Source organism: Lepidochelys olivacea (assembly GCF_965140295.1).
Source record: "Lepidochelys olivacea isolate rLepOli2 genome assembly, chromosome: 3".
Lineage (NCBI taxonomy): Eukaryota > Metazoa > Chordata > Testudines > Cheloniidae > Lepidochelys > Lepidochelys olivacea.
Genome location: NC_140413.1, coordinates 56438335 through 56455144, shown reverse-complemented (window position 1 = coordinate 56455144; position 16810 = coordinate 56438335). Strand labels below are relative to the sequence as shown.

The following is a 16810-nucleotide window of genomic DNA, read 5'->3' as shown; positions in this document are numbered from 1 at the left end:
TACTCACACTAGTCCTTGGTGCTATAAGGTTCAGCTGGCTCCAGATCTTGGCATACACTCACACACTTAGTCAATTCCCCAGAAATAAGAGCACACATTACAATTTAAGAACCACCTCACAGCCTTTTACAAGTCCCTTACACTTACTGACAGGATTGTCATCCTACACTTTCTCTTAACCATTATTAAAGCATTAGAATGTTTTCATTTTCCATTTTAATGCTGACAACATCCTTTGTAATAAAAGCCCTATGTCCTGATAACCTACATATTTCTGCATTTAAATGATGCATACTGGATCCTGAAGGTACACATGCAGCTCCTTTTCTCGCAAAACATGAGAGGGTGCAAAACACAGATCTCGTATCATAATCACAGTTCTGTCACACGCTTCAAAGTAATCTGCATGTGTCCTCATATCACAAACACATCTTTACCAAGCAAGCCCAATTACGGCTTCCACCATATTGACTGCACCTGGAGTGTATGCAAAAAATTCCCATTGGCTACTGTCAGCTCCGGGGACCAGAGGGAAGATGACATGGGCAGCTCCTCCTTTTCTGTTTAGATCCTTTAGTAGTGTTACATGGAATCCTCTGGGTGAGAGCAAATGGGTTGTAAAGGAGGTGAAGAGCTTGTACATTTCAACAACTATGCAGTTGGCAGAGTAAAAGTATGGGCATTAACAGGGCATACTGGGGCTTTGCTGAGAGAGGACAGAGTTGAGGGTGCATGGGCAACCTGAACTGTGCATTTCCTGGTTTTCAAAAGTTTTGCGTGATCTGCAAGGGGATGACATAACACCAAGCAACCTTAATTCTGCATTAACAGTTTTTTGCCACCGAATTCATAGTTATAATAAGTGCCTACAGATTCCAACCAAGATCATGGCCCACTGTGTGAGGTACTGATCTTAACAGTCACAGAAATGTAGAGTTGGAAGGGACCTTGAGAAATCATAAAGTCCAGCCCCCCACACTACTGCAAGACCAAGTAAACCTAGACCACACCTGACAGCTATTTGTCCAACCTGTTTTTTAAAACTTCCTATGATGGGAATTCCAGAGCTTAACTATCCTTATAGTAGAAGATTTTCCTAATATCCAGGGGTGTGCACAAAGAGAGGAAAGCAGAGGTCTGGGTTTCCCCAATAATCGGTAGGGGCACGGAATGCCTCTAGCTCTGGGGCCAGGGCAGCTCCAAAAGCAACAACATTTAAATTCCTGAGCATACCCCTGCTAATATCTAACCTAAATCTCGCCTGCTGCAGATTAAGTCCGTTATTTCCTATCTTTCCTTGAGTGGACATGGAGAATGGTTGCTCACCATTTTCTTTATAATAGCCCTTAATTTATTTGAAGACTTATTAGGTCCTCCCTCAGTCCTCTCTTCTCACAACTAAACATGCCCAGTTTTTTTAACCTTTCCTCAAAGGTCAGGTTCTAAACCTTTTATCATTTTTGTTGCTGTCCCATGGAATCTCTCCAATTTGTCCACATCTTTTCTGAAGCGTGGAGCCCAGAATTGAACATAGACTACAGCTGAGGCCTCACCAGTGCCAAGTAGAGGGGGAGAACTGCCTCCTCTATATTACATATGACACTCCCTTAACGCATCCCAGAATGATACTGGCCATTTTTGCCGCTACATCACTTCGTTAACCCAAATCAATTTCTGATCCACTATAATCCTCAGGTTTTTTTCAACAGTACTAACACCTAGCCAGTTATTCCCCATTTTGTAGTTGAGCATATGATTTTTCCTTTCTAAATGAAGTATTTGCACTTGCCTTTATTGAATTTCATCTTGTTGAATTCAGACCAATTCTCCAATTTGTGAAGGCCATTTTTTATTCTAATCATGTCCTCCAAAGTTCATGCAACTCCTCCAAGCTTAGCGTTATCTGCAAATTTTAGAAGCATACTCTCCACTCCATTATCCAAGTGATTAATAATAATACTGACTAGTACCAGACAGAGGACTGATCCCTGCAGAACCCCACTAGATACATCCTCCCAGTTTGACAGCAAGTCACTAGTAACTACTCTTTGGTATGGTCTTTCAAAGAGATGTGCATCCACCTTACAGTAATTTCATTTGGACCACATTTCCCTAATTTGCTCATGAGAATGTCATGGGGGACTGTGTCAAAAGCTCTACTAAAAACAAGACATACCACACTGGCTGCTTCCCCCACACCCACTAGCCTATTATCATTGCCAAAGAAGGAAATTAGGTTGGTTTGGCATGATTTGTTCTTGAAAAATCCATTCTGGCTATTCCTTATAACCCTATTATCCTCCAGGTGCTTACAAATGGATTGTTTCATAATTTGTTCCAGTATCTTTCCAGGAATTCGAATTAGGCTATGTGATAAATGAAGGGGCAGGGGAAGCTCCCTTTTATGCACACCCAGCCAGCCAGTTAGCTATAAAATCCCTGTTCTCTACTTGCTTTACCTGTAAAGGATAAAAAAAAAAAAAGCCCACAGGTAAAAAGAAGGGAGTAGGCACCTGATCAAAAAAGCCAATGGCAAGGCTAGAACTTTTTAAAATTGAAACAAGACTACCCTCTTTTGTCTTTTGTTCTCTGGAGAGTGGAGACACAGAGTAGCAATTTGCAAGCAGCTTTAAAACAAGGTATAAAGAAGCATTAATTCAGATCTCAAACCTACTTACCTGAAACCCCAGCTATGTAAGTAAATCAGGGAATGTCTAGAAAGACATGATAAGGGTTATTTCTTTTATTTCTTACGGGCTTGTGGACTCCTTTGTGCTAACCCCAGGTGCTTTTGTTTTGTTTGTAACCTTTAAGCTGAACCTCAAGAGAGCTATCTTGATGCTTAATTTTTGTAATTGTTTTTTTAAAGATTTAGCAAAAAGCCTAAGTTTCAAAATGTATTGTGTGTGTGTGTGTGCAGGGGGAGGGGGAGGTTAGTAAAATTTACCTTTTTTAAGAACAGGATTGGATTTTTGTGTCCCTAAGAAGTTTGTGCATATGTTGTTTAACTAGCTGGTGGCAACAGCTGATTTCCTTTGTTTTTTTTCTCTCAGCTCTTCCTGAGATGGGGGTGAAAGGGCTTGAGGGTACCCCACAGGAAGGAATTCCCAAGTGTGGATATTTCTAGGGCTCCGTCTACTACAAAAATGGGTCATATTTAAAAATTTTACTAATGTATTTTAAACATTGATGTAGACAGAAAACAAAACACCTTAAAGATGTTAAACCCTGTCAAAACCAGTGTTTAAACATTTTAATTATAACGTGTTTGCTAACATTTTAAAAACACAACCTATTTTTCCAGTCTAGACAGGACTTAATAAGCACTGGCCTCTGGGAAACCAGCCGAAATTCTTCAACCTCAGCAGAGTCTCCGAAAAACATTAAGTTACAGAATTCAAAGGGGGAAAAAAGGGACATTATGGAATCCAGGCCTTCCCTGAGTCCTCTGCCAAACTTACTGCCTCAGTCATGCATTATTCTTAATATATTAATGGAACTGGAGCTGCATTTTTCCATTAATTCACTATTCTGTTTTGCAAATCTTTCTAAGCAGTCCACTGTAGATATGCAGCTTTTCAAAATAGACTGACTGTGTGTTGCCTTGCTCTGTTTGTCTGTATTTAGAGAAAAAAGCATGTGCATGTGATTACTAAAATGTATTCATTCTATATGCTTTTGTTCCCCTATGAGTACTGTTAATAGGATATATAACCTTCCATTCTATTGATCACCATTCAAACTCCATCCCAGATTAGTAATAAATTTTGCTGCCAAGCTAATTTTTTGTCAATTTGTGTGTGAAAGAAATCAAATGTCAACCCAATCATAGAGGACATATGTCTATATAATAAAAAAACCACAACTGGCACCCTTGAAAGCAGTCTCAGGAGATAAGCCAAGAATTAAATGAACACGGAAAATAAGCTAGCCTTCCACACTTCTGGTAGATTACATCAGTTTGACAAGCTATACTGGTATTATAGTGTGGTGTACTAACTGGTAGTATAGTGTGGCAGTACTAACTTTGTACTGCCACTGTTCATCATGCATTAGCTCTCTACATAAATAAGAGACAGTCTTCAGAGATGCCTATCCAGCACTTTTCACAAGGACAACATTATAAAAGACTAAAATTAAGAACGATACATTTGTGTAACTTGAACACAGGAGTTCTGGGAGTCCTTATATAAGTCACTGCCAGGCATAAAGCCCTATAGAAGTGTTATTTCTGTTAAGGATTTTGTAGTGTGATATATATTTTGACTTGCTGGCTCTGCATCATTTACATAGTACTGCCTTCCAAAAGGTAACCTTTTAAAATGCTGTCTCAGTGGATGGCACTTCACTGTCCCTGCTCCCCATGGTATTTGATGTCAGTCCATCTATGTATTAACTGAACAATAATAGAATCACAGAAATGTAGGGCTGGAAAGGACTTTTAGTAATTATGAAAGAATTAAAGTCTGCTATTCTCTCATATAATTGTTTGTGCAGATCCTCATTGTAGGAGTTGTGAGCCATGCCCTTGTGATCCTGAAAACCATTCTAAACCAGTTTAGTCATTAGGGGGTGCATAGGAATTAGGCAGTAACTACCATTCTAAAAGGCCTGTTCCTGTAAATGTCTTGAGCTGCTCTTTCTTTCATCTAAACCATCTCAAACTCCAAGAGAAGTGGGGAAGAATGAAGGTTTAGTTTCGATTTGTAGAGGCACTATATTCAGAGAACTCTAATTACTGGGTTAATACATATTTTTCCTTTTTTCCTCATGCAATTGTCTCTAAGAGACACCCACATTAACAAAAAGTAGAACTCTAGAGGATGACAGCTGAATGGTTAACTAAATACAAACTGAAGTAGTGCCCTCCTGAAACAAGCATGTAATGGAGTTCTAACTATTCAGGTACTCTCATAGTTCTAGAGTAAAAAAAATACTGTTGGTTATATGTGTGAATTAAATACTGAAAGACAGCCATACTAACTTCAGTTAGGTACATTACACAGATAAATTATGGAGATGTCTGCTACCTTAGTGGAAAGGGACTTAAAGGTATTTCTGGTGTTGAACTCTTACCTTCTCATAACAGGCCTGGATACTGAGTTTTAGCCATTTGGACTCTCTGAACAGATCAGTTTCCCTTTGGACTTTTCCTCAAAGAAAGAATGAATGGGGAAATGGGCATCTGAAAGGTTTTGGGTCCTTCTAAACAGTTGCTCCAGACACACTGTTTATGCACTCTAATCTCCCCAAGGATGCTATGAGACTTTGTGAAAACAAATTAAAAGTACATAGTTTGATATAGATGAAACTCATATCTGATGCAGAAACTGGATGCAGACAGATCACTTCCTATGTTTGTGAAATGATGCAGAAGAAGAATGGGACAAGGGGAAGAGCATGTGCATGGACTGGGAATGGGCTCTCTACTAAGATATCAAAACTGCTACTTTCTAGAGGATGAAGCAGTCCTGGAGAACCTGGAAATGAAGATATTTTCTCTTTGTGCTGTACCCCTTTAAGTTAACAAGCCGAATGGGGCCACTTTTTTTTTTTTTTTTTTTTGCTGTTCAGAAGACACTCCTGCTGGGTATTTCCATGTGATACTGGGTATAGTTCCTATGATACTTGAAGGAAGTTGTCTTTGCCTAATAGTAAGATGAAACCCCTCTAAAAACTGAGCTGCTCTGGTTTCCTTCAGTCTCCTCAAGAGTCTTACTGCTGAGCAGACTGGACCTTTGAAAAGGCAGAGGAACAGCATTTCCCAAAGCATGGGGTGTGGACAGACTCAGTTGTTTTCTCTCAGCTTTCATTAAAAATATTAGCCAGCTGTTACTGTTATGAGGAAAAACTTCAAAACTTCAAGTGTAACCTGTGCAGCAATATCTGAGTTTGCAGAGAGCCTAAAACAATAGTTCTGAATTGTGAACTCATAATAAAAAGCATGAATTCTTTCTTAAAGTGCAAACCAAAACACAACTTTAAATATGGAGCTGGCAACTGGTGCCTCCATGAGTATTGTCAGTTAACAAGGATTGATGGTATGGTATGGCATCCACCTAGGAAATGAGATCCTCCTCATGACATATCTCCTCCTTGATGTTCTCAGACAGGTTACTGAAGGCAATAATCCAGGAAGGCCCAGAATACATTACAATCAGCCCATGATGCCTATGACGCAACAGCTTGTAGTGCTGTCTAAATCCTTAACATTAGACCTTAAAGCTAGACTACTTTAAATGGTTCCAGGATTGCAGAGCCCATCACACTAATTCCCACAGTGTGGATCTAAAAGTTAATATATTATATTCTGAGAACTTCAGTTACTGACGAAAAAATTTTCCTTTTAAGATGTTGCAGACTGTTAAATTTTTAAACGTAACCTGATAACACTATTTATAGTTTTAATATTGTGTATTAAAACTTCTTTTGTTTGTTTTTCATTTAGAAGCCCACATCATTTAATTTTCTCTTACCCTCATTTTGGTATGTTTTCCCCCAACCCCATCTTTTTTGTACCTGATTATCAAGTAATTGTATGACAGTTTAGGACAACTAATCATGTACTTTCTAGTGGGTATTATATATTTTATAGAAATAAAGTAATATACAACATAGGTATTACCTGATTTTTGAAATTGTTAGGTTGTAAATTTGAATATATTGTATTATTTCATCTAAAAGGCGATCAGTCATGGAATCAAAATCAGCAAAGGTATCATTCTGTAGAAAGGAAAAATAATTACGTATGTTCCAAATACAGTGAGTTATTTTACATTCAGTATAAATTCTTATTAATCAAATATATAACAACTAAACACACATATAAAAACATGCATACTAACTTTGATATCAGAACACAACATTGCAGCCCCTTCCTGGATAGGGTTTTTTGGGAGGAAGGAATAAACTGTCTGTACATCATTTTATGATAAGTACTTTGCTCCAAAGAGCACCAAAACTAATATTAACAGTACCGCTAGTCTAACCTCTATCACATATGCACAGTTCTCATCAGCTGGACAGAGAAAAGACAAACCACATATCCCAGATTAAGCCACACTGTAACTGAAATGATAAGATGAGGCAATTTACTGTATGCACCTCTCTCTTATTTCAAAGTGTGAAAAAACGGCCCTTATTTCAATCTAGGGCTGCTTCTCTACACTAATTAATAGCAACAAGTTACAGTGGCTGTGGACTGAGATCGAACGAGTTGTTTCACCTTAAATCCATTAATGACTGGTTATCTGAAGTACATCTAGAACATGTATTGTAATTGGATAAAAATCATATTAAAATGTCAGCTATACTTTTTTCAAGCTAAAGTCATTTGAAAACTATTTTAAACAAAACCAAAGATATATAAGATTGGTAATTGCTACTGATTTATCATCATAATACCAATAGTGCAATGCAATGACCAAAAAAAAAAGAATAAAAAAGGAAAGGCTGACTATTTTGTGGTTCTCAGACTCTGTTCCATAAAACATTAGCTCTTCTTTCTTCCCACCCTGGGCTTCGCTCCTGTCAGCTAAGATGGGAAAAAATTAGGGGTGTTCTAGTCTTAATTGGTTATTATGCTGAGAAGAAGAGAGGATTGCAGATTATATTACTATATCTCTAAATGCTCTATAGAGATGTATTAATTTATATAATATGTATAAATTATAATATATATTTAGCAAGGTCATGCCAGTTTGTATAATTGCTTTAGCGGATGTCTTCACTAGGAATTTAGGTCGAATTTATAGAAGTCGGTTTTTTAGAAATCGTTTTTATATAGTCGATTGTGTGTCCCCCCCACACAAAATGCTCTAAGTGCATTAACTCGGCCGAGTGCTTCCACAGTACCGAGGCTAGCATCGACTTCCGGAGCATTGCACTGTGGGTAGCTATCCCACAGTTCCCGCAGTCTCCGCCGCCCATTGCAATTCTGGGTTGAGATCCCAATGCCTAATGGGGCAAAAACATTGTTGCAGGTGGTTCTGGGTACATGTCGTCAGGCCCTCCCTCCCTCTGTGAAAGCAACGGCAGACAATTGTTTTGCGTCTTTTTTCCTGAATTACCTGTGCAGACGCCATACCATGGCAAGCATGGAGCCCGCTCAGCTCACTGTCACCGTACGTCTCCTGGGTGCTGGCAGATGCGGTACTGCATTGCTACACAGCAGCAACCCATTGCCTTGTGGCAGGAGACGGTGCAATAGGTCTGATAGCCATCGTCGTCATGTCTGAGGTGCTCCTGGCCGCCTCGGTAAGGTCGGTCAGGAGCGCCAGGGCAGACATGGGTGCAGGGACTAAAACAGGAGTGACTTGACCAGATCATTCTCTTTAGTCCCGCCAGCAGTCCTATTGTACCGTCTTATGGCGAGCAGCTAGGAGATGAGGATGGCCAGCAGTCCTACTGCACCATCTGCTGCCAGACAAAGATGTAAAAGATCGATGAAGTGGATCAAAACAAGAAATACACCAGATTTGTTTTGTATTCATTTGCTCCCCGCTCCCTCCCTCCGTGAAATCAACTGCCGACAATTGTTTTGGTGAGGTCTGTCAGGGGCACCTTAAAAAGTTTAATGGAGATTCAGTCCTGCCTGAAATACCGGGGGAGGGATAGCTCGTTGAGTATTGGGTTGAGCATTGGCCTGCTAAACCCAGGGTTTTGAGTTCAGTCCTTGGGGGGCCATTCTGTGTGACAGTTGTTTTTGTTTCTCCTTGATGTAAAGCCACCCCCTTTGTTGATTTTAATTCCCTGTAAGCCAACCCTGTAAGCCGTGTCGTCAGTCACCCCTCCCTCCGTCAGAGCAACAGCAGACAATCGTTCCGCACCTTTTTTCTGTGCAGATGCCATACCACAGCAAGCATGGAACCCGCTCAGATCACTTTGGCAATTAGGAGCACATTAAACACCACACGCATTATCCACCAGTATATGCAGCACCAGAACCTGGCAAAGCGAAACTGGGCGAGTAGGCGATGTCAGCGCGGTGACGAGAGTGATGAAGACATGGACACAGACTTATCTCAAAGCATGGGCCCTGGCAATGTGGGCATCATGGTGCTAATGGGGCAGGTTCATGTTGTGGAACGCCAATTCTGGGCCCGGGAAACAAGCACAGACTGGTGGGACTGCAAAGTGTTGCAGGTCTGGGACAATTCCCAGTGGCTGCGAAACTTTTGCATGTGTAAGGGCATTTTCATGGAACTTTGTGACTTGCTTTCCCCTGCCCTGAGGCGCAAGAATACCAAGGTGAGAGCAGCCCTCACAGTTGAGAAATGAGTGGCAACAGCCCTGTGGAAGTTTGCAACGCCAGACAGCTACCCGTCAGTCGGGAATCAATTTGGAGTGGGCAAATCTACTGTGGGGGCTGCTGTGATGCAGGTAGCCAATGCTAATAACTGCGCTGCTGATATCAAGGGTAGTGATTCTGGGAAATGTGCAGGTCATAGTGGATGGCTTTGCTGCAATGGGATTCCCTAACTGTGGTGGGGCCATAGACGGAACCCATATGTCTATCTTGGCACCGGAGCACCAAGCTGGCGAGTACATAAACCGCATGGGGTACTTTTCAATAGTGCTGCAAGCACTGGTGGATCACAAGGGATGTTTCGCCAATATCAACATGGGATGGCCGGGAAAGGTACATGACGCTCGCATCTTCAGGAACTGTGGTCTGTTTCAAAAGCTGCAGGAAGGAACTTTATTCCCAGACCAGAAAATAACCATTGGGAATGTTGAAATGCATATAGTTATCCTTGGGGACCCAGCCTACTCCTTAATGCCATGGCTCATGAAGCCGTACACAGGCAGCCTGGACAGTAGTCAGGAGCTGTTCAACTACAGGCTGAGCAAGTGCAGAATGGTGGTAGAATGTGCATTTGGACGATTAAAAGCGCGCTGGCGCAGTTTATGGACTCGGTTAGACCTCAGCAAAACCAATATTCCCACTGTTATTACTGCTTGCTGTGTGCTCCATAATATCTGTGAGAGTAAGGGGGAGACGTTTATGGCAGGGTGGGAGGTTGAGGCAAATTGCCTGGCCGCTGGTTACGTGCAGCCAGACACCAGGGCTGTTAGAAGAGCACAGGAGGGCGTGGTGCGCATCAGAGAAGCTTTGAAAACCATTTTCATGACTGGCCAGGCTACGGTGTGAAAGTTCTGTTTGTTTCTCCTTGATGAATCCTCCCACCCCCTTGGTTCACTCTGCTTCCCTGTAAGCTAACCACCCTCCCCTCCTCCCTTCGATCTCCGCTTGCAGAGGCAATAAAGTCATTGTTGCTTCATGGATTCTTTATTAATTCATCATACAAATAGGGGGATAACTGCCAAGGTAGCCTGGGAGGGGTGGTGGAGGAGAAAAGCACCAGGAGGGGTGGTGGAGGAGGGAAGGACAAGGCCACACCGCACTTTAAAAGGTTAAAACTTATTGAATGCCAGCCTTCTGTTCCTTGGGCAATCCTCTGGGGTGGAGTGGCTGGGTGGCCGGAGGCCCCCCACCGTGTTCTTGGGCGTCTGGGCGAGGAGGCTATGGAACTTGGGGTGGAGGGCGGTTGGTTACACAGGGGCTGTGCTCCTGCTGCCTTTCCTGCAGCTCAGCCATATGCTGGAGCATATTAGTTTGATCCTCCAGCAGCCTCAGCATTGAATCCTGCCTCTTCTCATCACGCTGCCGCCACCTTTCAGCTTCAGCCCTCTCTTCAGCCCGCCACCTCTCCTCCCGGTCATTTTGTGCTTTCCTGCACTCTGACATTGTCTGCCTCCACGCATTCATCTGTGCTCTGTCAGTGTGGGAGGAACATCAGCATGAACTCAGAGAACATTTCATCACGAGTGCATTTTTTTCGCCTTCTAATCTTCGCTAGCCTCTGGGAAGGAGAAGATCCTGTGATCCTTGATACACATGCAGCTGGTGGAGAAAAAAAAGGGACAGTGGTATTTAAAAAGACACATTTTATAAAACAATGGGTACACTCTTTCATGGTGAACCTTGCTGTTAACATTACATACATAGCACATGTGCTTTCATTACAAGGTTGCATTTTGCCTCCCCCCACCACGTGGCTAGCCCCTCTCCCCTCGCCCCTCCCTGTGGCTAACAGCGGAAAACATTTCTGTTCAGCCACAGGCAAAGCCCAGCAGGAACAGACCATCTCTGAATGTCCCCTTAAGAAAAGCACCCTATTTCAACCAGGTGATCATGAATGATATCACTCTCCTGAGAATAACACAGAGAGATAAAGAACGGATGTTGTTTGAATGCCAGCAAACAAACACTACAATGCTTTGTTCTGCAATGATTCCCTACTATGTGCTACTGGCCTGGCATGGTAAAGTGTCCTACCATGGTGGACGGAATAAGGCTGCCCTCCCCAGAAACCTTTTGCAAAAGCTTTGGGAGTACTTCCAGGAGACCTTTATGGAGATGTCCCTGGAGGATTTTCGCTCCATCCCCAGACACTTTAACAGACTTTTCCAGTAGCTGTACTGGCCGCGAATGCCAGGGCAAGTTAATCATTAAACACGCTTGCTTTTAAACCATGTATACTATTTAAAAAGGTACACTCACCAGAGGTCCCTTCTCTGCCTGGCGGGTCTGGGAGGCAGCCTTGGGTGGGTTCAGGGGGTACTGGCTCCAGGTCCAGGGTGAGAAACAGTTTCTGGCTGTCGGGAAAACTGGTTTCTCCACTTGCTTGCTGTGAGCTATCTACAACCTCCTCCTCATCATCTTCCTCGTCCCCAAAACCTGCTTCCATGTTGCCTCCATCTTCATTGAAGGAGTCAAACAACATGGTTGGGGTAGTGGTGGCTGAACCCCCTAAGATGGCATGCAGCTCATCATAGAAGCGGCATGTTTTGTGCTCTGACCCGGAGCGGCCGTTTGCCTCTCTGGTTTTCTGGTAGGCTTGCCTCAGCTCCTTAAGTTTCACACGGCACTGCTTCGGGTCCCTGTTATGGCCTCTGTCCTTCATGCCCTTGGAGATTTTGACAAATGTTTTGGCATTTTGAAAACTGGAATGGAGTTCTGATAGCACAGATTCCTCTCCCCATACAGCGATCAGATCCCATACCTCCTGTTTGGTCCATGCTGGAGCTCTTTTGCGATTCTGGGACTCCATCATGGTCACCTCTGCTGATGAGCGCTGCATGGTCACCTCTGCTGATGAGCTCTGCACTCACCTGCAGCTTGCCACGCTGGCCAAACAGGAAATCAAATTCAAAAGTTCGCGGGCCTTTTCTTGTCTCCCTGGCCAGTGCATGCTAGTTGAGAGTGCTGTCCAGAGCGGTCACAATGGAGCACTCTGGGATAGCTCCCGGAGGCCAATACCGTCTAATTGCGTCCACGGTACCCCAAATTCAACCCGGCAAGGCCGATTTCAGGGTTAATTCCCTTGTTGGGGGTGGAGTAAGGAAATCAATTTTAAGAGCCCTTTAAGTCGAAAAAAAGGGCTTCGTCGTGTGGACAGGTGTAGGGTTAAATTGATTTAACGCTGCTAAATTTGACCTCAATTCCTAGGGTAAACTAGGGCTTAGTGTATAATAAAATTAAACCTCAGATTCTGCAAAGGGATTCACTTGCATCGACCATTTTATGACCATTTAGTCTCCCCAATTACAACAGTTATCTAAAATGGCTAAGCAGTCTGTCTATATGGATACTTCTGCAGGATCAGGGTCTAAATTTATTACAATACAATAATAATGGTAACTTAAGAAAACATTTTTTAAAAATGTATACAATTTAATTTGTTGTATGAAAATCCTTTTGTTGTTTACAAATACCTGGTTCCTCTCAGACATAAGAAAATCTATTCGTCCGCCAGGTAGTCCAAGCTCAATATAAGTCTTCACTAATCTTAGATCTGCACTATTACCTTAAAACAAACAAACAAAAAAGGTTAAAAGGCTTGCTATGACAAAAGTGATCTTGCTATTTAACAAGGTAAATATACTAATTTAGAAACAAGACAGACAAAATGGACAGACAGACAACTGCAGCACTGGCATTCCCCAACAAACTAATGCAAATTTTATATTTTACCATATCAAAATTAAAACTAATTAAGACCTCTGATGCTGTAGTAGCAAAACCAAACACAATGATAGAATCACAATCTACAGAAATGACACAAAGCTCACAGCCATTTTAGAAAACCCAGAACTTACGTAGTTAAGTTTTGGTGACTATGTGTATAATATTTTACATTCACTGGATGTTAAGGCAAAAAGTACAACTAAGTACTAACTAATTTTGATAAAATTCACTGAAATGAACTCAGACTGGGGGAGGAGGAAGGAAGGATTAGAGAATTTGAGGGATGGGAGAGAGGAGTAAGGGACCAGTTAGAAGCAGCACTATATAAGGATTAGTAAAGTAGAAAGGCAAAATGGATTATAAAAAAAGAGGTTACTGACCTGTTCAGTAACTGTTGTTCTTCAAGAAGTGTTGTACACATCCATTCCACTCTTGGTGTCTGCGTGCCCTGCTGTTGGAAACATTTTTCCTCTGTGGTACCCTTTGGGTGGCTCGAGAGCCTCTGCTGCTGTGCATCACTGTGTACACGTATAAAGGTCAGAGCTGTCCCCAGGCCCCACTAGTTTCTTTTTTGCTGGAACTTCAATGTAGAGGGTAGGAGGGCAGTTTGTGGAATGGATATGTGTAACACATCTCAAAGAACAACAGTTATTGAACAGGTTAATAACTTTTTTCTTCTTTGAGTCATTGAACATGTGCATTCCACTCTTGGTCAGCAGTGTGCCCTTGTTGCCAAGAAGGCCAATGGCATTTTGGGATGTATAAGTAGGGGCATAGCGAGCAGATCGAGGGACGTGATCGTTCCCCTCTATTCGACATTGGTGAGGCCTCATCTGGAGTACTGTGTCCAGTTTTGGGCCCCACACTTCAAGAAGGATGTGGATAAATTGGAGAGAGTCCAGCGAAGGGCAACAAAAATGATTAGGGGACTGGAACACATGAGTTATGAGGAGAGGCTGAGGGAGCTGGGATTGTTTAGCCTGCAGAAGAGAAGAATGAGGGGGGATTTGATAGCTGCTTTCAACTACCTGAAAGGGGGTTCCAAAGAGGATGGCTCTAGACTGTTCTCAATGGTAGCAGATGACAGAACGAGGAGTAATGGTCTCAAGTTTCAGTGGGGGAGGTTTAGATTGGATATTAGGAAAAACTTTTTCACTAAGAGGGTGGTGAAACACTGGAATGCGTTACCTAGGGAGGTGGTAGAATCTCCTTCCTTAGAGGTTTTTAAGGTCAGGCTTGACAAAGCCCTGGCTGGGATGATTTAACTGGGAATTGGTCCTGCTTTGAGCAGGGGGTTGGACTAGATGACCTTCTGGGGTCCCTTCCAACCCTGATATTCTATGATTCTATGATTCTATGGTGACTCACAAGCCATGAAACTCGGAGTTTATTTCAATAAAGATTGTAGAACTTGTCCAAGTCTACCATTGTCGCTAGTCCTAACAATGGGATGCAAATGTGTGGACTGAGGATGAATTTGCCGCTCTACAAATGTCCACAACTGGAACATGTGCTAGAAAAAGCCACTGAGGCCGATTGTGATCTCACTGAATGACCTGTGGCAGGGTTACATTAGCCAGTTCATAGCACATGCATATACAGGAGGCTATCCAGGAAGAAATTTTCTGAGTGGAGGCTGATTGTAGCTGTGGCAGAGAGAATAAAAGGACAAACAGTTGGGAGGACTTCTGTCCAGGTAGAATGCCATAGCTTTTCTGATGTCCAGAGTGTGCATACATTCCTCTTCCCTACTCGAATGTGGCTGTGGTCAGAATACAGGTAAGTACATTGGCTGGTTGATATGGCAAGAGGACACCACCTTTGTGATAAACCTCAGATGAGGACACAGGTAAACCTTGTCCTTAAAGAAGATCATATAGGGATCATTAAGGCATGCAGCTGTTCTACTCTTGTGGCTGAGGTGATGGCAACCAAAAATGCCACCTTCATTGATAGAAGTAGTAGAAAGTAAGTAGCAAGGTTCAGATGGGGACACATAAGTCTTGACAACACTAAGTTTAGATCTCCTGGGAGAATGGGGTCTTGCACCTGATGATATAATTTGACTAGACCTTTCAAAAACCTTATGGACATGTCATTACAAAAATAACAGATCAGTTATCCATTTTAGGGTAGAGAGTTGAAATAGCTGCCACATGTACCTTGATAGAAAAGTAACAGCTTAACCTTGGTGGTTTCAGCTCCAATAAGTAATCTAGTATGTGTTAAATGGAAGAATGGGAAGGTGATACTGTGTAATGGAGAGACCTGTTGGAAAAACATCTCCACTTAGAGAGGTAAGTAGTCCGAGTAAAAGGCTTTCTACTATTTAGCAGGATCTCTTGAACTTCTTTTGAGAAAGACTGCTCTCTAATGTCTAGCAATGGAGCATTTATACAATTAAATGGAGAGACTGCAGGATCAGGTGGAGTACGTGACTATGATTTTGGGAGTGTAATGGGGCGACCGCCCCACACTGGCCTGTAAGGGGTTAATGGAGCCCTAGGGAGCCAATAGGAGAGGGGCTGCGATGAGCAGCCAACCAGGGCCTGGCAGGCCCATATGAAAAGAGCTGCAGGGCAGGACAGGTGCAGTTATTTGTTCCCTAGAGCTTGAGGAGGGAGACCAGGCTGCCTTGCAGGAGGAAGAAAGTTAGCACCTTGGACAGAGAAGTGCTGGATAGGATCAGGAAAGAGAAAGACACCTCCTGGCTGACTGCTAAAACTGTTATGCTGAGATCCTGAGATAAGGGCGGAGAAGGTGCTGGGGCTGCAGGGACGTGGCCCAGGAAGGGGAAGCTGGTGGGGACACAGCATGTGGCTGCCATCTACAGGGTCCCTGGTCTGGAACCCGGAGTAGTAAGCAGGCCCGGGTCCTCCCCTCATCCCCACTGAGGAAGTGGCTGGACACTTGGACTCCAATACATTCCCCCAGAAGAGGGGGAGCACAGAGTGTTGCACAGCTGGAGGGTGTGTCCTGAAGAGGATGCCATGGTTCTTGGGAATGACATGGGTCCAGGCAGTGAGACATCACAAGAAGGCGGCACACTGGCTAGCAGAGCTAATCCCCGGGACAGCCAGCAGGAAGCGCCCTCCATCACAGGGAGATTAGGTCCAAGTATAAAGGAAGTGAGAGTGGAGATTTCACTAATGTATCTGGAAATATTTGGACAAAGATACCACTCATGGTAACTCAAACTATGGTAATCTGCCACATCATTTTGGATTCCCGGTAGGTAAGAAGCTTCCAGATCAATCAAGTTGGCAATGCAGTGCTCCCAAAGCAGAGATGCCTCAACAGTGGAGACAAATGGGCTCCTCTCTGCTTGTTGAGGTAAGACATTGCCAGTGTGCTGTCTGTAAGGACTAACAGGCTGTTTCCCTTGATCTGGAGCAAGATGGCATGCAAATCTGACAGCTTTCTGACATTGAAGTGTAAAGCTAAGTCCTCTGCAAACAACAGACCCATGATTCTGTAGAGAATCCAGATGGGCCCCCAACCCAAGGGCAGATGTGTCTGACACGAATGTGAGCATTGGTCTCAGATGGGCTAAGGGAACACTCATATGTACATTGGTGGACAAGTCCAGCCAGTCAAGGGAGGAAGGGACATGAGAGGGTATCCTCACCACTATGTCTAAATTGAGACAGCTCGGTGAGTAGACTGAGACTAGCCAACCCTGAAGAATTCTGAGGGGCAGTCTGGTGTATTGAACCATGTATGTCCCAGAAGCCTCCAACAGTTTCGTGCTTTTGGGATTTGTTGAGCTTTGAGATC

General features: G+C 43.2%; 1 protein-coding gene across 5 annotated transcripts in view; it reads right to left on the bottom strand.

The window, feature by feature from the left end:
- FAM135A (family with sequence similarity 135 member A) overlaps positions 1-16810 on the bottom strand; it is a 140304-nt gene that overhangs the window by 11279 nt on the left and 112215 nt on the right. For 3 of the 5 annotated variants that reach the window (XM_084624751.1, XM_084624750.1, XM_084624752.1), the window contains 2 exons: positions 12781-12872; positions 6626-6723 (listed from right to left, as the gene is read on the bottom strand). In XM_084624751.1, coding sequence (XP_084480877.1) covers positions 6626-6723; positions 12781-12872 — 190 coding nt within the window. Of the gene's footprint in view, positions 1-6625; positions 6724-10265; positions 10907-11566; positions 12193-12780; positions 12873-16810 lie in introns of those variants that run through there. The other 2 variants (XR_014711101.1, XM_084624753.1) reach the window with 2 other exon arrangements.